At 42.1% G+C, this 25,775-nt stretch overlaps 1 protein-coding gene across 3 annotated transcripts in view; it reads right to left on the bottom strand.

The window, feature by feature from the left end:
• Nucleotides 1–24,341: 24,341 nt before the first annotated feature.
• Nucleotides 24,342–25,775, bottom strand: part of SYT1 (synaptotagmin 1) — a 533,541-nt gene continuing 532,107 nt past the window's right edge. For all 3 annotated transcript variants that reach the window (XM_060025297.1, XM_060025299.1, XM_060025298.1), the window contains one exon: nt 24,342–25,410. In XM_060025297.1, coding sequence (XP_059881280.1) covers nt 25,204–25,410 — 207 coding nt within the window. In that variant the 3' untranslated portion in view covers nt 24,342–25,203. The remainder of the gene's footprint in view (nt 25,411–25,775) is intronic.

The raw sequence follows: 25,775 nt of genomic DNA, 5'->3' as shown, positions 1-25,775 counted from the left end.
CTTGAAAACTGTTAGGTTTGTGAGAAAATCATGCATGATCTTTCAACTATAATTTACTGCTCTCATTGGAGAATAACTACCTTCTATTCTTTCTCCCTAGTCATGTAATGCAGAGTTGTAATCATAGCATGCATTCAATTTCATGGCCTACTTGTCCAGTTATGGACATCATTATGTTGCTATATATTTTTTCTTTTTACTGTGAAGTGTATCACACACATAGAAGAGTGTATAAAATGCATATGCACATTTTAAGTAATAATTATAAAATGAAAAGTTATAATACATGAAGTAGATTAAAACATTACCAACACTTTAGAAATGGCTCTGGGTCCCTCTCTGATTGTACCTACTTCTAACCCTTCTAGAGGAACTACTGTACTAGCTCTGTGTTCATTGTGCTGTTTCTCTTTATAGATTTATCACCTATGTGTATATCCTTCAACAGCATAAGCACAAACCTAGCTGTGTAAGGAAAAGGCGATATTACCACCGATGAAACATAGAAAATATAACTTGCACAGAGTCACTGGGTCATGGCCTGGCCTCAGCTTTCCTGAAAGTTTTTAGGAGCCCCTTTTTGGGAAGCTGGGGGGCACAGTCAGGAGTGAATCCTGGGACGCAGGGCTTACCACAGTTGGGGCATCTGGCAGGAGTGTAGATGGGCCAGGTACTGGATATCTAGCAGGAATAGGATGAAGGGAAGAGACTGCTTTGTATTTTCCACTTTTAAGCTTGCTATGGCCTAGTTCAAATTTTCAGGAATAGATCAAAACAAAACATTTCTCTAGAAAGAGTTGAGTACTCCCAGCTGATCCAAGAGTCAAGGTGTGCAGTAGAGAAGAGAATCATCAATGCATGGTTCAAATAAGCCAAGTGTGTATGAGAATCTGGGTCAGGCTTTATCTGGGCTTTCAATCCTCAGATTAAAATGATGGCAAAAAGGCAGGAGGATCTTGCTAATGGTAATTCTCAGCGTGTCAGTTTTTTGAATAACGCTGTTCTGGTTGCTCTTCTATACTTGTTCTGTAACTACCTTCTTGGGATCTTCCTTCACATTCCTCCTGGAGATTCCATATGCTTTCCTTTACATTGGACCTCCCTCCTGTTTTCTTAGACCCCATGTTTTTCTCTTTGTTGGTTTACGTCTTCATTTTGTTGGAACTCATTAGTCAGTTTTACTCAATAATGGGTTAGTGGGAGATAGATTTTTTTTTTTTTGAGATCATGAGTGTCTAAAAATGCCTATATTCCATCTTCCCACTTGTTTGATAGTTTGATTGGGTATAGAATTCTAGACTGGCTGTCATTTGAAGCCATTTCTCCATTGTCTTCTAGCCTCCAGGGTAGCTGCTGAGATGTCCAGAGTGATATGGATTTCTTCTTCTCCTTCCCCATCCTCTTCCTCCTCCTTCTTCTCTCCCTTCCCCTCTCCATCTCTCTCTCTCTGAAAACTTATAGAATCTTTTCTTTGCTCCAGTGTTTTGAGATGTTACAATAATGTCCATCATTCTAGGTTATTTTCATCCACTGTACTTGGCAGTCAGTGGACCCTTTCGATCTGGTATCTCAGTTTTGGGGAATGTTCCTTAATTATTTTGTTGATAATTTTGCCCTGTTTATTTCTCTGTTTCTGGAACTTGTACTACTTAGGCATTGGATTTCCTGGATTGACTCTCTTATTTTTCTTATCTCTTTCTCTTCTTTCCTATATCTTTGTCTTTTTTATGTGTGAGTGTGCCATCTCTGGGAAATTTCCTCAACCCTTCTATTTTTTATTTTTAACTTTTGTGATCACATTTCTAACTTATGAAAGCATTTTTTTCTTGTTCTCTGAAAATCCCTTTTAAAAAATAGCATTCTGTTTTTGTTTTATGAATGCAACATCTTATCTGATGAATAACAAGCTGTTTATATGTTTTCTCTTTTTGCATCTTCTCTATTTCTACTAAGTGCTTTTTTCTTAATTTTGTGCTTTGGGTCTCTCTATTCTACACAGGATTGAGCATATTTTCATGTGGTTAAAGGCATTTGTATCTCCTATTCTTATTACTATCTTTCCATATCCAGTGTTTTAAGATTGGCAATCATTAGTACTGGAATGCAAAACTCTTGGTGGAATATAAATTTATAACACCTTTTTTGGAGAGCAAGTAGGCAGTATCTCTCAAAATTCTGAAATGTACATACACTTTGATCAAGAACTTAGCATCAGAGAAATGCAAATTAAAGCTACATTGAGAGGTTTCTGTATGAGAAGAAATGAAGGGACAAGACTTACTTTGTTCCCTTAACTGGAAAACTGGACAAGATATACAAAACAATAATCTTCCAACATTGGATAATAGGCAGCAAGAGGTATATTCCTGAGAGAAGAAAAACACACAAAACTTGGTGTGACTGTACCAGCTTACTGCCCGGAGGCAGTTTCCAGGTCACAGCACAGGAAGAAGGAAACTGGCAGTCCCAGTTAATTGTGGAGACAGAGACTGGAGTCTGGGGAGGCCAAGATGGCAACAATTTGTGGGTCAGAGTACCCTAGAGAATGGAGCTGCAGGGCGGGCAGAAAGGAGGGAGACAGGGAGGGAGTGAGGGAGGGAGCAGCAGTGGGTCCTTCTGAGACTTTGGCCCAGTACTGAGTGTGAGAGGGGAACTCTCTGAGACCAGAAAAAACAACCATCAAAAAGAAGTAGGAGGAACAATTACTGGGATTCAGACAGGCTGGGAATAGCTCATGTTCCCACAAGCCGTATTGGAAAGACCTCATTATATACACATTGGGTAGAAACCTCCAAAGAATATTATCTTAGTACTGGAACTAAATTAACCCTTGACTAATGACTGCTTGGATACATCCTAACAAAGCTTAAAAGTAAGTCCTGAAAGCATTCAGTTTATTCCAGTAACTTATCTGTGTGCCAGGAAAATATCCAACCTCATTGAAAGGAATACAACAGACTCCAGAGATGACAGAACCGGCAGAAAAGGACGTTAAAACATCTGTATACATACACGCTGGGGCTTCCCTGGTGGCGCAGTGGTTGAGAGTCCGCTTGCCGATGCAGGGGACACGGGTTCGTGCCCCGGTCCGGGAGGATCCCACATGCCGCGGAGCGGCTGGGCCCGTGAGCCATGGCCGCTGAGCCTGCACGTCCGGAGCCTGTGTTCCGCAGCGGGAGGGGCCACAACAGTGAGAGGCCCGCGCACCAAAAAAAAAAAAAAAAAAAAAAAAAAAAGTAGAAGAAAACATGATGTGTTGAGGAGAGAAGTGGAACATAGATATATATTCCAAAAGGAACTTTTAAAGATGGAAAAAATACCATATCTGAAATTAAAAATAGACCAGGTAGACATAACAGCAGATGAGGCACTGGAGAAGACAAGTTCAGTATACTTTAACGCAGTAACAGAAACCATCCAAAAGAAAGCACAGAGAATAAGGAGCCTAAGAAAAAACTTAAATAGAGCATCATGCTCTGTGGGACAATATTAAGTAGCCTAAACGCTACGTAATTGGACTCCTAGAGAAAAGGGGGAAGAAGAGAGAAAAATATTCAGACAGCCCTGGCCATTCCCAGTTATTGGAGGAAGCTTGGAAAATTTCAGAGGGGCTTTTGGTGACCAGGACCCATATTGGACCAGGTCCAGACTTGGAGTGCCCTGCTTGGATGACACTGCTGTCTCTGGCAGGTCCAGGCACGAGACTTAGAAAATTTCAAGGAAGGTGTTCCAGAGCACAGGGATCCTTGAGTGGCAAAGTGTAGGACAGGGGCCCCACCTGCCAGTCTAAGGGTGTGATTGTATCTACACTCATATTTATCCCAGGGGAGAATGCAGCAGCCCCCTTCCCTGAAATGCCCGTTTGCATCTCTGCTGCTGACGGCACGTGATGTAAGTAAGGGAAATGAACTTTTATTGTATTAAACCCTTGAGATTTCAGGACATGTCTGTTATAGTAGCTATGCAGTAATTACCTGAATTAATCATCCCACCTCCTCCACGTTTTAATTACCTGTGAACTTGGATAACCTCCAGAATGGCTCGTATCACTGCAGTGGTCTTTTTCCCCCATACTCTTTTGGGTTTCCTCCATCAAGCCACTGCAGTGTGATTTTTATAGTTCAGGAATCTCACAACATTTCTAGTCTGCTGATGGCACTTTGTTCTAGTTTCTTTCTATCATCGCTGACATTTTTTGGGATTTGGGGCTAAGAAAGTACTTAGATTTGTGTGCTTAATCCACCATCTTGAGTCAATCGTCCTCTCGTATTAATTTGCATTTTTTGATTCCTAATAAGACTGAATATTTTCCCATATGTTTGTTTCCTAATTACTTCCTAATTTGTGATTTTGCTGCTCATGTCCTTTGCTTCTTTCTTGATTGCAATATTCAGTTATTAACAACTGAGAACTACTGATTTCAAATTTATTAATTCTAAAATGTGCCCTGTGCATTCCTATTCCTTGTATTTACTTATGTTGGTCAAGATTTGAGTTATTCTCTCTTCTCTCTCTGCTTGTTTAAATTGGATCCTTCACAACATTTCTGAAAGACTTCCAGTTCAGTTACAGACCCAGTCTTCAGTTATCATTCCTCCAAATTACAGGCGTACCCCATTTTATCATGCTTTACGTTATTGCATTTTACAGATTCTGCATTTTTTACACATTAAGGTTTTGTAGCAACCCTGTGTCAAGCAACTCTATTGGCACCATTTTTCTAACAACATCTGCTCACTTCGTGTCTCTATCACATTTTGCCACTTCTTGCAATATTTAAAACCTTTTCATTATTATTATATTTGTTATGGTGATCTGTGATCAGTGATCTTTAGTGTTACTATTGTAATTGTCTTGGGGCAAAGAATTGCACCCATATAAGACAGGGAACTCAATAGATAAAGGTGTTCTAACTGCTCCACTGACTGGCTACTCCCCATCTCTTTACCTCTTCTGGGGCCTCCCTGTTCCCTGAGACATATCGATATGGAAACTAGGCCAGTTAATAACCCTACAGTGGCCTCTAAGTGTTCAAGTAAAAGGAAGAATCACGTGTCTCTCCCTTTAAATCAGAAGCTAGAAGCTTAGTGAGGAAGGCATGTCAAAAGTCAAGACAAGCCAAAATCTAGGCCACTGGTGCCCCTTAGTCAAGCTGTGAATGCAAAGGAAAACTTCTTGAAGGAAATCCAAAGTGCTACTGCAGTGAACACACAGATGATAAGAAAGAGAAACAGCCTTATTGCTGATGTGGAGAAAGTTGTAGTGGTCTGGATAGACGATCAAACTAGCCATAACATTCCCTCAAACCAAAGCCTAGTCCAGAGCAAGCCCCTACTCTCTTCAGTATTATGAAAGTTGAGAAAGGTGAGGTAGGTGCAGAGAAAAGTTTGAAGCTAGCAGACGTTGTTACGTGAGGTTTAGGGGAGGAATCATCTCCATAACAAAGAAGTGCAGGGTAAAGCAGCAAGTGCTGATGTAGAAGCTACAGCAAGTTATTAGAAGATCTAGCTAAGATCATTAATGAAGGTGGCCACACTAAACAACAGATTTTCAATGAAGACAGTATAGCCTTCTACTGGAAGAAGATGACATCCAGGATTTTCATAGCTAGAGAGGAGAAGTCAATGCCTGGCTTCAAAGCATCCAAGGACAGGCTGACTCTCTTGTTAGGGGCTAATGCAGCTGGTGACTTGAAGTTGAAGCCAATGCTCATTTACCATGCCCCAAATCCTAGGGTCCTTAAGAATGATGCTAAATCTACTCTGCCTGGGCTCTATAAATGGAAAGAGAAAGCTTGGATGACAGCACATCTGTTTACAGCATGGTTTCTTGAATATTTTCAGCACACTGCTGAGGCCTACAACTCAGAAAAAAGCTTCTTTTCAAAATGGTATGGTTCATTGATAATGCATTTGGTCATCCAAGAGCTCTGATGGAGATGTACAATGAGATTCATGTTGTTTTCATGCTGCTAACACAACATCCGTTCTGCAGCCTGTGGATCAAGGAATAATTTTGACTTTCAAGTCTTATTATTTAAGAAATACACTATGTAAGGCTCTAGCTGCCATAGACACTGATTCCTCTGATGAATTTGGGCAAAGTGAATTGAAAACCTTCTGGAAATGAGTCACTACATACATGCCATTAAAAACATTTGAGATTCATGAGAAGAGGTCAAAATATCAACATTAACAGGAATTTGGAAGAAGGTGATCCCAACCCTCATGGAAGATTTCATTGGAGGAAGTAACTGCAGAGGTGGTATAAACAACAAGAGAACTAGAATTAGAAGTGGACTCTGAAGATGTGACTGAGATGCTGCAAGTTCATGATAAAAGTTGAGCGGATGAGGAGTTGCTTCTTAGGAATGAGCAAAGAAGGTGGTTTCTTGAGGTGGAATCTGCTCCTGCTGAAGATGCTGTGAAGATTGTAGAAATGACAGCAAAGGATTTAGAATATTACATAAACTTGGTTGATAAAGCAGAGTCAGGGTTTGAGAGGATTGACTCTAATTTTGCAAGAAGTTCTCGGGGTAAAATGCTATCAAACAGCATGGATGCTACAGAGAAGTCGTTCATGAAAGGAAGAGTCAATTGACGCAGCAGACGTCATGGTTGTCTTAATTTAAGGAATTGCCACTGCCAACCCAGCCTTCGGCAGCCACCACCCGCTCAGTCGGCACCAGCTACATCGAGGCATACCCTCCAACATCAAAAAGATTATGACTTGCTGAAGGCTCAGATGAAGACTAGCACATTTTTAGCAATAAAGTATTTTTATATTAAGGTATGTACATTGTTTTTCAAGACATAATGCTATTATTGCACACTTAATAGACTATAGTATAGTGTAAACGTAACTTTTATATGTGCTGGGGAACCAAAAAATTCATGTGACTTGCTTTATTGTGTTATTTGCTTTATTACGGTGCTTTGGAACTGAACCCGCGATATCTCTGAGGTATGGCTGTATTTATAATGGATAATATCTATCGTGTACTTACTCTTGCCAGAATCAATACTAAGCATTTTACGTATGTTATCATATTTCTTTCTTTCTTTTTTTTTTTTTTTTTGTGGGCCTCTCACTGTTGTGGCCTCTCTCGTTGCGGAGCACAGGCTCCAGACGCGCAGGCTCAGCGTCCATGGCTCACGGGACCAGCAGCTTCGCGGCATGCGGGATCCCCCCAGACCGGGGCACGAACCCATGTCCCCTGCATCGGCAGGCGGACTCTCAACCACTGCGCCACCAGGGAAGCCCCATATTTACTTCTGAAAACAACCTTGTGGTAGTTACAACTATTAAATCCATTTTACAGATGAGGAAACTGAGGCATAGACAGGTTAGGTAACTTGCCTAGAGTCACAAAGGTGGAGTGAGATGGAACAGGGACTCAAGCCCATTCTCTCTGTTCACAAAGCCCTTAACCAGGACACCCTGTTTATTCCTTTGAATTCCTGTAGTTCCTTTGGCTGTGTCACTTGGGTGCAGCAACTTAGTTTATGTATCATTATTTATTTTGCTCTTATATATGTCCTAAATTTCCTATTCAGTTGTAAACTTTTTTTAAAAAAATAAATTTATTTATTTACTTTTGGCTGTGTTGGGTCTTCATTTCTGTGCTAGGGCTTTCTCTAGTTGCGGTCAGCGGGGGCCACTCTTCATCGCGGTGCGCGGGCCTCTCACTATCGCGGAGCACAGGCTCCAGACGCGCAGGCTCAGTAGTTGTGGCTCATGGGCCCAGTTGCTCCGCGGCATGTGGGGTCTTCCTTGACCAGGGCTCGAACCTGTGTCCCCTGCATTGGCAGGCAGATTCTCAACCACTGTGCCACCAGGGAAGCCCCAGTTGTAAACTTTTTATGGTTACATACTTCTGCCATAGAAATGCTTTTTATATCCTTTGTGTGAATCTCAGTGATAACAAACGATAGGCCTTCAGTGAAGTTTGTTAAATGTATCAGTTGTTCAGGATTGCTTTGGGGTTAATTGATTACTTAATGGAGATTCTTTTTGCATGCAAAGCTGAGAGGCACCTTCTTTGTAATTTATCTCAGATAATTCTTGCCACATGTTTAAATATCACTCCTCTTTAATATGCTTCTTTTTGTGGCAGTTTATTTAGGAAGTCGTTAAGTGACAACACTCCTTCGGCACTCCATAGAATTCCACTTGTAATTATTATTATTTTTAAAAATTAATTTATTAATTAATTTTTAGCTGCATTGGGTCTTCATTGCTGCATGTGGGCTTTCTCTAGTTGCAGTGAGCAGGGGCTACTCTTAGTTGTGGTGCGTGGGCTTCTCATTGCGGTAGCTTCTCTCGTTGTGGAGCACGGGCTCTAGATGTGCAGGCTTCAGTAGTTGTGGCCTGTGGGCTCTAAAGCGCAGGCTCAGTAGTTGTGGCGCACAGGCTTAGTTGCTCTGCGGCATGTGAGATCTTCCTGGACCAGGGCTCGAACCCGTGTCCCCTGCATTGGCAGGCGGATTCTTAACCACTGCGCCACCAGGGAAGTCCATCCATTTGTAATTATGAAGAACTAATACGCATGGAAATTTCCAGAAGTGGGCTTGATTTTCTTGGCCCTTTTTCAGTCAGGTGAAACTTCTTAAGGGAGTCTGGATTCTGTCTCATCACTATTCCTCAGGTAAAAATTTCAAGTCTCTTTAGTTACTTTTGACAATTGCAGGGCAATTTGCAACAATGGCAAAGCAGCCAGTCTTCAATAGAACATCAAGGGTGGCTTAGGTTATTGCCCTTCCATCCTTACATAGACTTACAGAGTTCAGTCATATCTCTCTTCCCAGTCACTGACTCTGTCTAAAGAAGAGAAAAAGACTACAATGCCATCAAGATGATGATAATACTCAGCAATTTATATCCCCTTCATTTCCCCACATATTTTAGAGCTATCCATTTCCCAGCATTCCCAAGGCCAGTTGTGCTGGGAACTGAGATGAAGTCAGATTTTCTCCATTCAAAAAGAACAAAGTAGAATTAAAGATGTATATCTACATCATGGCATCCCAACCCAAGGTAATAATACTTAAGGACATTTACAGTTTTTACAAAGGATGAAATAAAATTGTCACTACAAAATTTATTTTCATTTACTTAAATTATGAATAGAGCTACATTTACAAACAGAATTTATAGAAGGTGATTGCTATGACATTAAACCAAACTAATGGTTTTGGATTCTTTGACCAATATTCAGGTTTAGAAAAATCTTTGCAGACCACATGTACATTTATTTCTAATTGCTGACCTACAGCAATTTGCAATGTGGAGCTTGCAATGGTTATAAATACATATGTTTTTATTGTTTCATATACACTATATGTACTGTCAAGAAGGGTTTGAGGTGATGTACAATAAAAGTACAAGAATAATAAGTCTAAAACACAACTCATTGCAAGATAGAAACTATGGGAAATGTGATCATAAATGTGACTCTTGGTTACGAATGTGTTTGGTCAAAATTAAAAGAAAATATGACAGACAATGGCTTAAACAAGAAAGAAGTTTGTTTTTCTGAAACAAAAAAAAGTTCTGGAGCCCAGGGCAGCCCCATAATGCCCTCAGCCGCCTAGGCTGCTTCCATCTTGCTGCTCCACTCTCCCTAGACTGTGGCTTTCAATCTCATGGATGCAAGATGCTGGCTGCCCCTCAGGTGTCATGACTGTGCTCCAGGCAGGGGAGAGGGACAGAGGAAAAAGGCTGTATGGGCACACCAGCAGAATTTTCACCTTTTAAATAGCTTCCCTAGAAGCCATACCTAGTTACTTCTGCTTAGATCTCATTTGCTAAAACTTGGTCACAACGCCACAAAGGGATGTAGATTAGGTGCGTGTCTGTAGCTGAATACTTTGCCACATTGAACAAAAGGGATTTGTTTTGTTTTGTAAAGGTAGAAGGGAAAAATGGATATGAAAATATAACTCACAATGTTTGCTACGGTAACTGATTTTAGTAACTGATTTTAAAAAGAGGTATATCTAAAATCTGTATGTTCAAGTAAGGGTTTTTAGAAAAAAAAATTAAAATTACACAAGAAAAGCACGTGTTACTTTAAAACAAGATTTTCTTGTTATAAATCAATTATACCTCAATAAATTTTTTTCCAATGTTGATAGGCATAATTTTTTTTAAAAGTCTTCTCAGTCAAATTAGTTTGGGAATCCATAATTAAGCAGCAAAGAGCTGATAACATAATAGAAATATGCTTTGTAAATCTCCAGGGTGGAGAATAGGATGAAGTAGTTCCTAAACGTTTTTGGCCACAGAACTCTTTTGTTGGTTTATGTTTAAGACTAGTATAAAAGGGATCTCAATTTGAGAAATGCTGAGTAGAATTTTTTATCTTGTGACTGACCAAAAGAAATTCCTCATATCTCAGCTGTATCCAAAAGCTTTAGTTAAACCTATCCTTAGGGTATTTTTTTTATGAATAATATTACCGAAAGGAATTCCAAAGATGTTTCGAGCAACAGCAACTTCATTGGAATCCTCCCCTTCACACACACACATGCAGGGCTTTTTCCTTAAAAAACCAGCTGTATTAATTTCTATCTTCTTGTTCTGAATTATCATTATTTTTAATAGCACATACCCCTTCATTAACTCTTTCATCAAAGATCTCTATGTATTAAGCTCCTACAGGGGTCATAAACAGAGCAATACTAACTTCCTAAAGAAAGGGCGGTGACTTACAGACTGATCTATGATTCCTACACTGTCCCTCCCATCTCCTACCCCCATTTTACAGAGAGTTGTTCATGTGGTTTGTGTTTACTGTCTGGGGGAGCAGGTTGTCCACAAATGCATAGGTGAGATTGAAATATTGAATGGAAAAAGAATAGTTGATAAAAAGTGCCTCAGGGATTTGGGGAGACTAGAACCAAGGCCCTGGCACCCAAGGCAGTTAGTAATTAGTTAAAACAACATTTATCCAGTGTCCCCTATATTCCTGGCATTTGTGAGACTCCTGGATGCAAAGAAACAAAACAATCCCTTCACTTTAAAATCCTTTGGGAACAAATTATATCTCTTTTGCTCAGGTTATAAACTTAGCTCCTGGCATTTTTAAGCACTCAATAATTGCTTTTATTGAATTAAAAAATGGATGAAAAGACAAAGTCCCTGCTCTCAAGTTCAGTTTAGAAACTGTGTGGTTTTTCTCCTGGACGTATATTTGTGGAGGTCAGCATTATATCAAGAATGACTTTGGCTGCGCTGGCACGGCTTGTGAGATCTTAGCTCCCTGGCCAGGGACCAAACTCACGCCCTTCACAGTGAAAGTGCGGAGTCCTAACCACTGGAAGGCCAGGGAATTCCCAAGAATGACTTTAATACAAGATGAAAATATGTAAAGAGCATTTAGGTACTAGTGTGTCCAGGACTGCATCAGAGTGGTTTTCACTTTTGCTCCCAATACATGTGTCTTCTATTTACTTTGTTACTTTAAAAAAGTTTAATTAATTAATTAATAAGTTTTGTCTGCATTGGGTCTTTGTTGCTGTGCACAGGCTTTCTCTAGTTATGGCAAGCAGGGGCTACTCTTTGTTGTGGTGTGTGGGCTTCTCATTGCGGTGGCTTCTCTTGTTGCAGAGTATGGACTCTAGGCGTGCCGGCTTCAGTAGTTGTGGCACATGGGCTCACTAGCTGTGGCTTGTGGGCTCTAGAGCACAGGCTCAGTAGTTGTGGTGCATGGGCTTAGTTGCTCCATGGCATGTCAAATCTTCCTGGACCAGGGCTCGAACCCATGTCTCCTGCATTGGCAGGTGGATTCTTAACCACTGCACCACCAGGGAAGTCCCTACTTTGTTATTTTTAAATTTCAAAATGTAGTAATATAAAAAAATCTAGGTAAAAAGGGAAATAATGTACCCTTTATCCCACTATCTCAAAAAACTAAGAGTAGAAATTTGTTTACATAAGTATAATCAATGAAAACAACAACTGAATGTCCTACAGAGAGAGAAGAGAGAAGGCAAAGAAATAAGGCAGAGGAATTTAGAAACCGAGAAAGAGAAATCAAAATCTCTAGGGGCTTTGGACTCTAGACTAGAAGTTGTGGGTTTTTATTCTTTATTTTTATTATTATTATTTTTTTTGCGGTACGCGGGCCTCTCACTGTTGTGGCCTCTCCTGTTGCGGAGCACAGGCTCCGGACGTGCAGGCTAAGCGGCCATGGCTCACGGGCCCAGCCGCTCCGCGGCATGTGGGATCCTCCCGGGCCGGGGCACGAACCCGTGTCCCCTGCATCGGCAGGCGGACTCTCAACCACTGCGCCACCAGGGAAGCCCTATTTTTTATTTTTTTAATCGGTCTGTGCTATTACTCAATAGAGAAGGTAGTCATAGAGAAGGTTGGGTTTTCTCCCCCATCTCATGTCTCGGTGGATGTTAAGTAGGAACCTCAAACCCCCTGCATCCTGCTTCCGGCTGCTCTTGCCTCCTTCTTGAACCCCTTGCTCAATAGTCCCCTCACGTGAGTATTTCAAGGAGTATCCGTGAGTATCTTTCATGTGACACAAATCAATCTAGGAGCCCACCTATTGGTCTCTGCCTCTCTGAAGCAGCACTGCTTTCTGTATGGGATGAAAAAAATGCAGTTCAAAATTTGACATCACCAGCTCCAAAAGCATTAGCAAAAAGAGAAATAAAGTTGTACAGTAATAAGAAAATATAATGCCCCTGTTCCTGTTCTTCTTAGGTGATAAGCAATTAGTTTGCCTTCTGAGACTCTTGATGTGACAGGAGCCTGAGACAAGCAGGCCCCTTAGTTTGCTAACTGAAGCTGTCAGTTGGGAAGGATGTTCTGTTTGACAGTTGATTAGGGGTTAAATGAACTGAAAATATCAGTAGTTTTTGGCGCTTTTCCATTTATGTTAACAGCAATTATCTACATTTTCCCTTGTCAGTTCTAAAGACGAGATTTAAACAATTATCCACGTAAGAAAAACTGATTTTGAGTGGCAAAAGGGCAACTAGGATTTGAAACCACTAGGTTTTTGAAGAATGAGACTTCTATCTGAAAATTGGCTAAGGTGGCTAACTCTTGAAAGATGCCTTTAAAGATCTGCTAGAACCAAACAATACAGTTCTGAAAAACATATTTAATGCATGGTTATCTAGCTCATTCTTAATTATTCAGCCTAACATTATGAATTCTTTCTGAGTCAATTAGTTTATATATTTATTGAGCACCTACTACGTGCGAGTCACTATTCTAGATGCTAGAGATATAGGAATGAACAAAGCAGATGAAAGTCTCAGTCCTTATGGATACATTTCTTTGAGCAGAAACAGCCAGCAAACAGATAAACAAGAAAATATTTAGTGTGCCAGGTGGTGTTTCATAGAGAAAAATAAGGCAGGGTAGCGGGAAAGGGTGAAGGAATGAGGATGGTGAAAGTTGGTGTTTGATTAAGGACCTAAAGAAAATGAAGGAACGAGAGAGGGGGTTCTCTGGAGAATGACTGCTGAAGTAGAGGGAACAGCAAGTGCAGTAGGTGCAAAGGCCCTGAGGTGGGAGCATGTTTGGCATGTCTGAGGAACAGCAGGGAGGCAAGTACAAATGAGTGGTGTAAGCCAACCAGAGAGTGGTAAGTGATGAGGTCAGAGCAGTAGCTGGGGTCCAGACCATGCAGGGTCTTGTGGAACATGGTAAGGAATTCAGTTTTTCTTTCAACTGAGATGGAAAATCGTTGGAGAATTTTAAGATGAGAAATGATGTGATCTATGTGTTTTAACATGATAACTTTGGCTGCTCTATCAAAAATAAACTGAAAGGGAGAAGGATGAAATTATAGAGGCAAGTTACGGAGCTGTTGAGTTAACCATGGTGAAAGACAAGGGTGGCTTGGACCAGGTGGGAGGGTACCAAGAATGAGCAGAAACTGGATGTATTTCACGGGTAGAACTGACAGACCTTGCTGATATATTCGATGTGGGTCAGGAAACAAATAGAGTAGTCAATGTTACCTTTGAGGTTTGGGGCCTTACTGAGATGGGGGGAAACTATATGAGCAGCAGGGTGGGATCGAGAGTGGGATTGGTGCTGGGGAAGAACAAGGGTTCAGACTGAGACATATTACATTTGAGATGCTATTAGGCATCCAAGTGAAACATTAAGTAGGTAGTTGGATATATGAGACTACAGTTCAAGGATGAGGTCTGGGCTGAAGATAAAAATTTTGGACTCATCAGTGTGTAAATAGCATTAACGTCATTAGGCAGGATGAGATCACCCAGGATGAGTATGGAAAGGGAAGTCTGAGCCCTGAGCCTGAGCCACTTCAAAGTTTTTAGCACCATTATTGAGTTGATTTATAAATTTTGACAAATCTCTTGATCTCTGTGTTTCTCAATTTCTAATATCATATTGTCCAATAAAAATATAATGTGAGCCACAAAAGAAGGCCACATAGGTAACTTAAAATATTTTAGTAGGCACATTAAGAAAAGTTAAAAAATTGAAATTAGTATTTTTAATAATATTTAAATAACACAATGTGATAGGGAGATTAATGGCCCCAAGGATGTGCAAGATCCCTGAAATGTGAATATGTTTGTTACATGGCAAAGGGATTTTGTGATGTGATTACGGTTAAGGACCTTGGGATGAGGGGAGTATGTTGAATTATCCACGTGGGCCCAATTTAATCACGAGTCCTTGAAAATGGAGAACCTTTCCCTGACTGTGGTCAGAGAGATGGGAAGAAGGAGGATGGGTAAGAGAGGAGATACTGCTACATGGAGCAAGGGGGCCACCAGCCAAGGAATGTGGGCAACCACTACAAGCCGGAAAAGGCAAGGATATGGACTCTCACTTAGAGCCTCCAGAAGAAATGCAACTCTGCCACAATGTCGATTTTAGCCCAATGAGACCCATTTCTTACAAGGACACCAGTCAGATTGGATTCGGGCCCACGCTAATGGCTCATTTGAACTTAATCACCTCTTTAAATCTATATCTCCAAATACAGTCACATTCTGACTGGGAGTTAGGGCTTCAACATAAGAATTTTGGGGAGGACACAATTCGGTCCATAACAGGGCCCCATTTCAGTCCAGTCTGCCTGAGACTCCCAACCAAAGAATTAGCACTTATTTCAGAGTAAGTATTGAATAAATATGTAGAGATGGTATATCTCTTCCTAAAGAGCTCCTGGTGAAGTAAGAGAATCTTTTCATGGTAAAAACACCGGCTTGGGTGATGGGTCCTGGGGGTTGGGAGGCAAAAGAGGCCATGTGGTTTCTTCCTGGCCATGGGACACATGCAGGGATCATCCCGGCTAGAGGCAAAGCCAGAGTTAGTGAGTCACTCAGCCCGTAAATTACTGTCCCGAGCCTGTCTAATTTGGGTCACCTGAGTCTGAGTTCCGGCTCTGAGAAAACAGCAGTGCAGATTTTAGGGAAATGTAAGAAAATGAGGCAACTGTGACACTGACAGGAAATTAGTCAAGGACCGATTGTATCATTCCTTTTTATAATTTATAAATCATCTGACTGTCTCACATTTGCTGGAGGAAGCAGTGCTTTAATATTCTGAAATATGTTCATGTTCCCTTGAATTAAAAAAAAAATCTTCAGTATGTTCAAGGAAAATGGTGAGTCTTTCAGGCATCGTTACTCTAAAGATAATGGTTGTTTGCCTAACGGTTGGAGGCATGTGGGGCTCATGGGTGGCTGGAAGAACACAGGACTAAGGAACTAAGCCTGAGAACCCAGGCTGTGCTTCACAGAGACAGTGCATTGGGAACAAAATGTCACATCTCTCTCCTTCCCCGAATCGCCTGAGTGTCTCCACAGCCTTCCTTCCCTTCCCACGTCACTCACCAACCTGCCAGATTGTGTCAGGGAACTTCAGGTGGAGGGGACAGCATCAGTGAAGGTGTGAGCCGGAAGAGCACGTGGATTTGTTCAGAGAATTGTGTAGCTGGGATACGGGGCGGGGCTGGCAGAGGGGCGTGGTTAATATCTGGAGACAGCTTTGAATGCCACGCTGAAGAATTTAAATTTAAGTCTATAGGGAAGAGGAAACGAGAGTTTTTTTGTCTTTTTTAAAAAATATATTTTATTTATTTATTTTTGGCTGCATTGGGTCTTTGTTGCTGTGCGTGGGCTTTCTCTAGTCGCGGCGAGCGGGGGCTACTCTTCGTTGCGGTGCACGGGCTTCTCATTGCAGTGGCTTCTCTTGTTGCAGAGCACGGGCTCTAGGCATGCGGGCTTCACTAGTTGTAGCATGCGGGCTCAGTAGTTGTGGCTCAAGGGCTCTAGAGCACAGGCTTAGCAGTTGTGGTGCACAGGCCCAGTTTCTCCACGGCATGTGGGATCTTCCCGGACCAGGGCCCGAACCTGTGTCCACTGCATTGGCAGGCAGATTCTTAACCACTGCACCACCAGGGAAGGCCCAGGGGAGGCTTTTAAGAAGCAGAGTGATGTGACTCGAAGCTAGTCCGCAAACTACAGCCATTTGTACCTGTATGGTCTGTGAACTACAAAAGGTTTCTACATTTTTAGTATATGTGCTGCCGAAGCAAGTGCAGGGGGTTTTACATCTTTAAAGCGTTGGAAAGAAAGGAGGGATGGATGACTGCCAGACAGCCAGAAGAAGAGAAGGTGCCACAAAGAACATATTGCCCACAAAGCTCCCCGAAAGCTGTTTTTACAGGTGAAGTTTACTGACACTGAGCTAGATTCAGAAAGACCATAACTACCTTTTATTGAATGCTTATTTTATACCAGGTTTTCATATCAATTATCTTTTATTTGCAAAAGTAGGTGGCTTGTCCAGGGCTATGTAGCTTAGTGATGGGAGCAGGATTTGAACGCAGGCTGCCAGCTCTCAGGGTGGTGCTTTGTCCGGTCTGCAGTGAGAGCTGGAGCCAGTGAGGCTGGGTATTGGGAGGGATTGTTGTGAGGCTTCTGTGACACTGATGGTAAGATAAGATGCAAGCCTGAACAAGGGGTTTAAAGAAACACGGAGGGACCGGAGAGACTCCCCAGCGCTCAGAGTCCCTGGATTTGATGGTGAAGGTGAGAACGAGGAAAGAGTCCTATCTGAACCCTCCTCGTCCTGGGCCTTCTCTTCCTTGAGATTCTCGCCTGCTGTCCTTTCTTTTCAGGCTCTTTGCCAACGTTTTACTCCTGCCATTGATTTTCTTTAGCCAAGCTGCCTGGAGTAGTGAGGAGGGCAGTGGCCCTGGAATGGAAAGACTCATATTCCAGCCCTGGACCTTTTATCACCGAGGCAACATGACCCTCTACAGCTGTCAGACATTCGAAGCATGATGACCACAGCTGGGAAGGCTGTGGGAAAACTGGAGTACATAACACCAGTAGCAGTGCATTTTGGTGGGAACTTCCAGAAACCAAATTGGAAAATTCTGGAAACTTATCTTGAGAAAATAGATAATAGTAGATTAACAGAATAATAAATAAATAAAATCTTCACTAAAGTATCACTACAATGTTATTTATATAAGAAATAAATTAGTAACAACTTAAAATCTGCTATTAGGGAAATGGTCAAATACATTTTTGTTTGTCTATCTGAAGAAAAGTCAGGTGGCCGTTAAAAATAAGAATTACAGACTGTGTGGCGACAAGAAAAAAATCTTGTGTTTCACGTTAAGTGAAAGAAGTTGATACTAAATTCTATACAATCACCATCTAAAGGGTGATTGTATATATGGACCAAGACAGTCCATTTTTAAAAACAAGAAAGGTATGTAGAGTGAATTTTTCCTATTTCCCTTTCCTCCTGATAAGTTTCTATAATAATAACAAATTCTTTTTACAAATTCAGGAATCTAAAGTTGTGTTAATATCTCAGTGCTTTTCAAAAGAGGCTGCTTAAAATATATAGCAGTTGACTGGTTTTCCTGGCAATAAGTAGGAAGGTGAACACGGATGTTTTCAGGTGGTTGAAAGGTGGTGCATACTTTCAAAATTCCCTTCCTGATAGTGCTTTTGGTCAAAAGGAAAAATGACCAGGCTGCTGCCGTGGCTGAGTTTGTACCTTCAGCTTTCCTCCTCTTGGGGCAGAGGCGAACCAAGGCCAACGAGTAGATAGATGCATGTTGTTTTTGTCTGCTAAGTACCACTTTTCTTCCTTGGTAAGAGCACTTCGATTTTCCTTTGAGTAACTATCCTTGCTCCATCTCTGTGGCTCTTGGGCTGGGACAACACCTAGGCTTGGCCAAAGTGAACACTGCATCATGTGGCCACAGTGGTTATTTTAAGGAGGGCATGTGCCGCAAGCATGGAAGTCAGGTCTGGGAACTTTAGCGACATAATTGTGAAAGTGGCACTTTCTGCAAGTGTGCTAAGCTGGAAGAATAGAAGTTTGGAGGTGCTAGGGGCCATCATGGAGACACTGGAACTTGACAATGAAGTAATACTGGGAACAGAGTTGGACAGGGGTTGGGGGGGAGGAGGGAGAAAGAGAATGATGACATTGTGACCCTTGATCCAGTTGTTTCTGAATGGAATCATAACTTGAACTTCCTGGTTAGATGAGCCAATAGTTCCTCTCTCTGTCTCTGTCTCTCTTTTTGTTTTGTTTTTTTGCGGTACGCGGGGCTCTCACTGTTGTGGCCTCTCCCACTGTGGAGCACAGGCTCCGGACGTGCAAGCTCAGTGGCCATGGCTCACGGGCCCAGCCGCTCCGCGACATGTGGGATCTTCCCGGACCGGGCACGAACCCGTGTCCCCCTGCATCGACAGGCGAACTCTCAACCACTGCGCCACCAGGGAAGCCCTGTCTCTGTCTCTCTTTGTCTCTGTCTTTCTCTCCCTCTCCCTGCCCTGGATCCCTTTCCCTCCCTCTCTTTTTCTCCTTAACCCAGCTTGAATTGGGTTCCTTCCACAGGCAACTCAAAAAATCCTGCCTATAAAGGATGTCACCTCTTTGCTTCACTCCCAGGCCAGAGGAGGTAGGAAAGTGACCAAAGTAAAGTGGACAGCTGAGAAGGAAGTGAGCCCTGACTTGTTCAGTACAAAATCCCTTTTGACCTTGTGTGTGCTCTGGCGAGGGCAAGTCCATTTTGCACAGGGAAAAAGCCTTTGCTGGCAAGATGGTTACTGTTAAAGAAGGATGAGTGTGGGAACTTTGGGGATATGTATTGGTCGGGGAGGGGGAAGGAATCAGTATGGCTGAAATGCAGACTTTAAGATGCAGGTAACTTACAGGCAGCCTCAGAACTTAGATCACACAGAAATGATCAGCAGGTTTGCATGGTGCTTTTATTACTGCTCCCTCTTGATGGTTCCTCCAGCATAATTATTATTCTGTATGCTTTGGAAAAGTTCTTTTTACATTTAGTATCAGGCTATTTCTCATTTTTATTTTCCTGCTTTTTTAACCTTCTTATTCCAAAGTCACCGTCTGACTGTTTTACAGTAAAGATTTGTGTGCAGCTTAAATCAGTTGCTACACATCAAAGAGTCCTGTGCATATGTAATAAAATTGTGTTGCAGGGAGTGGGTAATGGCAATCTTGGTTGGAACTTTCAAATCTGTATTAGTCAACTCTCTGCATAAATGGAAGACTGTGATTTCTTGCACCTGTTTCATCAGGTGTGGCTCGGATAGGAACACCTGAATCCTACAGGGAAGAAACCAGAGCATTTAGAAAACCTGTGCAGCTGCTAAAAGTTTCCTAATGTTATGGACTGAATGTTTATGTCCCCCTGAAATTCTTATGTTGAAATCCTAACACTTAAAGTGATTGTATTAGAAGGTGGCATGGGGGGCTTTGGGAGTGATTAAGTTACAAGGGTGAAACTCTCATGGATGGGATTGTGCCCTGATGAAAGAGACCCCAGAGACAGCTCACTTGTCCCTTCCCCCGTGTGAGGACACAGCAAGAAGACCACCTCCCACCAGACACTCAATCTGCTGGTGCCTTGATCCTGGACTTCCCAGCCTTCAGAACTGTGAGAAATAAATATTTGTTGTTTAAATCATCCCGTTTACGGTATTCTTGTTTATAGCAGCCTGAATGGACTGAGACACCTAAAGTATTGGTCATTTGCCTGCTTTTTCTCCACCCTCATTCCCACCTTTCTGTGCTGGCTATGTACGCCCGGACTCCCTCCCCAGCTGACTCTGATTAGGTTATGCTGGTGGGAGGCCCAGGTTGAGCCTCCAATGGGGAGCCTCTTTGTTGGTTCCAACACCAGCACCCAAGACCCTTTGGTGGTTCCATGCTAATTCCCGCAGGTTCTGGCCCCTCCGCTATGGTTCTGGGCTGTGTTAACATCTCTTCTCCATTTTGTTTTTCCAGCCTTAGGGGTGGTGTTATGGGCTCAGTTACGCCCCACCCCCAATTTATATGCTGAAGTCCTAACCCCTTAATACCTCAGAATGTGACTGTATTTGGAGATAGGGTGCTTAAAGAGGTAATTAAGTGTAAATGAGGTCATTAGGGTGGACCCTAATCCAATATGACTCATGTCCTTATAAGAAGAGGAGGTTAGCACACAGACACACATAGAGGGAAGTCCAGGTGAACACACAGGGACCAGATGCCACCTACAAGCCAAGGAGAGAGATCTCAGAAGAAACCAACCCTGCCAGCACCTTGATCTCAGACTTCTGACCCCCAAAACTGTGCGAAAATACATTTTCGTTGGTTAAGCCACCAGGTCTGTGGTATTTTGTTAGGGCAGCCCTGGCATGTAATTACAGGTGGTATCTGTTCACCTCTGAGTTAACCTGCTGTCTCTGCTTGGCTTTCTCAGATCTTTTATGGGGCCAAATTCTTATATTAAATTCCTTATTTGAAATACAGACATTGAAGAAAGGATATGGTGATTTTTCTTTTTGGTACTTCATTAAGAAACATTCTTTTTGTAAACTAATGTCAAGAGCTATTTAAGGAAAACAAAATGCTCACCATTGAAAACTGAACAATTTATAATGCTGATTTTTTTTTTTTTTTTTTGCTCCTTACCCTCACGGGTCTCAAATTTTCTTTTCTCAACTTACATTTAGACCTCTGCCAATTGTTTCCTCAGAAACAGTAGTTAGGTGGCCTCTTCCCTGGCTGTCTAAGCTGCTTGGGCTGAGTCCTTACCCTTATTTGGCAGGTCCCAGTAAATGCTGCTGAAGGGAGTAAGGTATAGGCAGCTACCAGAGACCTTATCACGAGTGAACCTTAAGCCTTGTTAAATGAGATAAATGTTGCCACAATCTTGCCCACTCATGGACTTGGATAACTCGTACCAGTTCCTTTAGGATTTCCCTCTGGTATTGTATTCTCTAGAAATCTTCTCTTCCTATCTCTTCCCCCAAAGACAGGGATCCCAGGGTATGGATTCTGAGAAGGAGTCTTATTGGCGAGCGCCCTTGGGAGCGCCACCGTGAAGGAGTGAGGACTACTGACGGGGCAGAGGGAGAAGTCGAATAGCACTGCGGTTGCACAAGCACCGTCAACTAACCCTCTCGGCCATGATGGCGCAGGAGGTCCACTGTGGGCCACGGAATGTGAGCTGCGCCCCCTGGGAGGACGCATGACCTCAGGTAAGGCAGTCTTCTCAGCAGAGGGCAGAGGGACAGGGCTGTGAGCTGTCGGCAGGCAAGGCTTCTAGCAGCTTCTAGGTGCTGAAGGGGAGTGAGGGTGGCACACCATCGTGTCCACTAGGATTGGTCTGGTGAAAGTTCTCAGGGACTCAGGGTGTACCTCATAGCATCTTGGGATACTGCATGTACATGTCCGCCTGAGACTGTGGGCTCTTTGGGACCAGGTGAATCTTATTACATCATTTGTTGTATCTCCATCACCCAGGACAAACACGGTACACAGCAGGCACCTGATGAATGTTGCATTTAGTGGGGGAAAGGTGTTTACTTGTTTTACCTAGTAATTGTGGTAGGCAGGGAAGTTAATGTGTCATGCTCTCCTTTGAAGACTGGCTTTAAAATATCTTATTTTTAATTCCATTCTGGAGAGGCTTATGGCACTCAGACTCTAGAGTATGAAAATCCTGGAGGACACATTTTGGGCAAAGCAGGAAGCCTGAAAGTGTGCCTGGTGAACTCATCATAAACAGGAACAGAGAGACACATGTTGAGAAAGACATGCCCAGGAACACTGGGCAGGAATGGGCAAATGCTCTCTGGGCATTGTTTTCCCTCCAGCCATTCTGTCTTCATAGACATGACTCAGAGGTTGGCATTCAGTGCAAGCTTTTGTTTAGGTGCCCCTGCTTCCAGCAGGCTCCAAAGTCAATAGGCCATGGACTCCCCACCAGAGTCAGGTAAGAAAAAGGGCTGAAAGGCAGCAACATCAACAGGAAATAAAACATTTTTATTGAATATCTGTGTAATATGTTAAGTCATTTTTAACAACAATCAGAAAACTCCTGTGGAATTCACTACACAAAATGAAACAAAATTTAAACTACCTCATCGAAAATGAAGGTAAAATACAGCTAAGGAGTTGACTCGCGGGCCACGAGCCATATGGCAGAAGAAAACACCCCAACGTTTCTACAAGATACAGAGAATACCCACACAGAGAAGCACTCAAGCAGGCAGTAAATATACACAAAGGCAACTAGGATCTTTCTAGAGCATCAGATTCTAATACTTTACACAGCTTTGTCAGAAAGGTACATGTGGCTTATTGGAGGATGAATCTTGGTCTTAAAGCAGGTTCGGTCACTGACTTGTGACAGGTGGCGTAGTACCAACTAATTCTATCGTGACAATATCCCATGTCTGGCAGTGTTGCAAGAGAATGCATTAATCGTGCTTTAATGCAAGAAATGATGTGTATTCGGCAGCTCGAACCTGCTTGTTTCAAAATGTTTGTTTCAGCGCGAACAACTTAAAACTGAAGTTTTAAATCAAATGTCAGTTTCTGGTATTCAAGGAATTTTTAAAAGTCAATCAACTCCCTCTCTTTGGTAGGGTCTGATCTTTTAAGTTGGAAGGAGTCTCATTTGAATCTTCTGTTCAAACTGGTATTTAATCTCACATCGTGAATTGTGCATTTTCTATTATCTACCTTTTGAAAAAAGTATGGACCATCCACGGAAGAGGGAGATGTTATTCTCCCTTTGTCCTCCAGGTCTATCCCAGTTCTAAGGAGTTTGCTATGACTGGGCTGAAAGGCCAAAGGGCTTGCCTCTTCTTTGATGGGAAAGAACAAGACAGGAATTGTAGTTTTATCAGGAAACAGCCAACCCCGTGTTTGAAGCTTCCCATCAGCCCTTTTTGAATTCTCTTTGCAGTTGTAAAAGCCATGGTGCGATATCTGAAAGTCAACGTGAGGCTAATGCTTAGTTTTCCTTCATTCTGTTTTGGTATTTTTGGAGACAAAACTTTCACTTCAGAGCATCACTACTCTCTGTGGCCTGCGAGTGAAAAGGGTCACAGAGGGGAGTGGGAGAAAAGGCTACATGCAGTGTGAGATCATGGGCTGCCTTTCGGCAAAGCGGGGGTCTAACATGGTGGGGAAAAATATGGAATATTGCACAGTGCTTGACGAAATGCTGTGTGTTCCACCCCATGCTTTGTATCTTTCTTGTCCTATGCATAGCTTTTCAGTGCTGAGTTGGTCCTTTGTAATGAGAACGGTTTGTGCTACACACACCTTGGGCAGTGCAGTAGGAGGGAATGGCAGTATTGTTAAAATATCACTACGGAATAGATTGAGTGCTATCCACTGAGGAAACTACATTACGTGTCTAAGCACACAGGGCAGTCACAGTGTTACACAGAGCAGTCCTTTAAGACTCTTATGGAATGACTAGTAGCTTCGTAATAGTGCCAATCACTACATAATAACACTGAAAACATTTAAAAACTCGTCCTAAATCAAGCATCTAGTGTACATAAGAGGTTGCTTCAGTTTTCTAGAACTTGTTCTTGGTTTTGTTTCACCTTTTTTTAAAGGACAAATTAAAACTTATTTACGTAAAAAGAGCATATAAAAAGATCACTAGCTGTCTGTTTTGGCTTAATGGAAGTGCATTCAGAACTATGGCTAATTGTTTTATTTTTTCCTCTTTTGATGGGATTACAATACTGTCTGCTTACCACAAAGTCATTTTGTGTCATAAGCACAGATTGCTGCGTTAAAAATATTCTGCATTCCTTCTAATCTGGTTTTGTATAATAAAATATTTTGTTACAAAGTCTGACGTGCAAACCTTTTGAAGTTATAGTAGGTGTGAAATCTGGAACAGAATTCACAGGATGCACATTTTGTATAAAGGTGTTAACGGAGAGCTACTTTTTTCTTTTTAAATAGTCAGGCAGTATTTCAGAAATGCTGACTTCTTCTCCCCTCAGCTTTTTTCCCACCCACCCCATCCCCAAACAAATGCACATGTACACACGCACACACGCACACACACACACACACACACACACACACACACACGGAACACCATCGTGTCATTACTCTATATGCAGTAACGTGAAATCATTGACCCCTGTTCAGTTGCTTCCTTGAATGTAAGAGTGAAGTGTGACTTGAGCTCTGTAGATACGTACAGACAGATGCTATTCTGGTTTGTGGCTCTACTTCCTGGAGGTCAGGCTGGATGCTTCTCAGATCGTGCTAATTTGCCTGTGAAGAAATTCTACAAAATTGGATTCATCCACCAAATATGTGGTGTCAGCGTATCTTGGTGCTCATATGATTCAACAGAAAGCTCAGGTTTAAGTTGTCCTTTAAGATGTCAGTTTCACTGTACTAGTGCCTTACAAGTTGATATTTTTGCTGGAATGCAGACGATACTATATTTACCATATAATATATTATCAGCTCTCCTATGTCTCAGTCAATTTACATAGTTTAAAATAGAACATCTTATTAAAAACATCTAGATATACACAGATTAGGAAACGCTTACAACATACAAATACACAAACTAGAAATAAATCTTTAGCATACTGGTATATACAACGGTGTGATACAATAAATAATTTCAGTCATGCTCTATCTACACATCATATTGCTTAAAAGAAGAGTAGATTTGGAGAGCAGTGGTATGACGAAGGGCTTAGGGGCTCTCTACGTTTAAATCTGTGCAAATTAAAACAGGATTTGAAGTACCACTGAATTGTGTTAGGAATGCATGGCTGGAAAAATGAAAGGACCCATATTACTGAGGTATTTACAGATACTGGCTAAAGAGCACTACGTGGGCAAATGCAGAAAGGCTTCTTCTTCCCTTTACTTCTTGACGGCCAGCATGGCGTCAACTTCCTCCTCTACCTGTAGGGTGTGCCACTGGGCAATGGGTCGCCTGGGGTTGGCCAGCATATCTGACCAATGTCGCAGCTCCGCCCCGGTGCTGTTGTAGCCCACAAAGACTTTGCCGATGGCATCGTTCTTGCCAATCTTGTCATAGTCCAAAACAGTTACCACCACTTGCACTTTCTGAAAGAGGACACAAAATAAACATTAATCATCCGGCTCTAGAGATAAAGCCCTTACCAAGCTTCCTTGAGATCAAAGCAGTCAGAAATAAGAAGACCCAAGCTCCAAACACCAGGACAAGGAGGAAAATGGCCTGAACGTGAAAACCCGAGTCCAGTCCCTGCCATTATTACATCATCATCATCTCCTTCAGCATCTTCAGAATACTCAGTAAATGTTAATTTTGGCACAATTCTGAGTCTTTCATGTGAACTACTCAGTTACAATAGGTCCCGTTAACATTGACATTATAGAGATAAGATGCTGAAGCTCAGAGAAGTTAAATCACGTGCCTGAAGTCATATGAGAAATGAGTGGTTTGGTTT

The sequence above is a fragment of the Delphinus delphis genome, chromosome 11 (genome assembly GCF_949987515.2).
Source record: "Delphinus delphis chromosome 11, mDelDel1.2, whole genome shotgun sequence".
NCBI lineage: Eukaryota > Metazoa > Chordata > Mammalia > Artiodactyla > Delphinidae > Delphinus > Delphinus delphis.
This window is presented reverse-complemented; position numbering and strand designations above follow the sequence as displayed.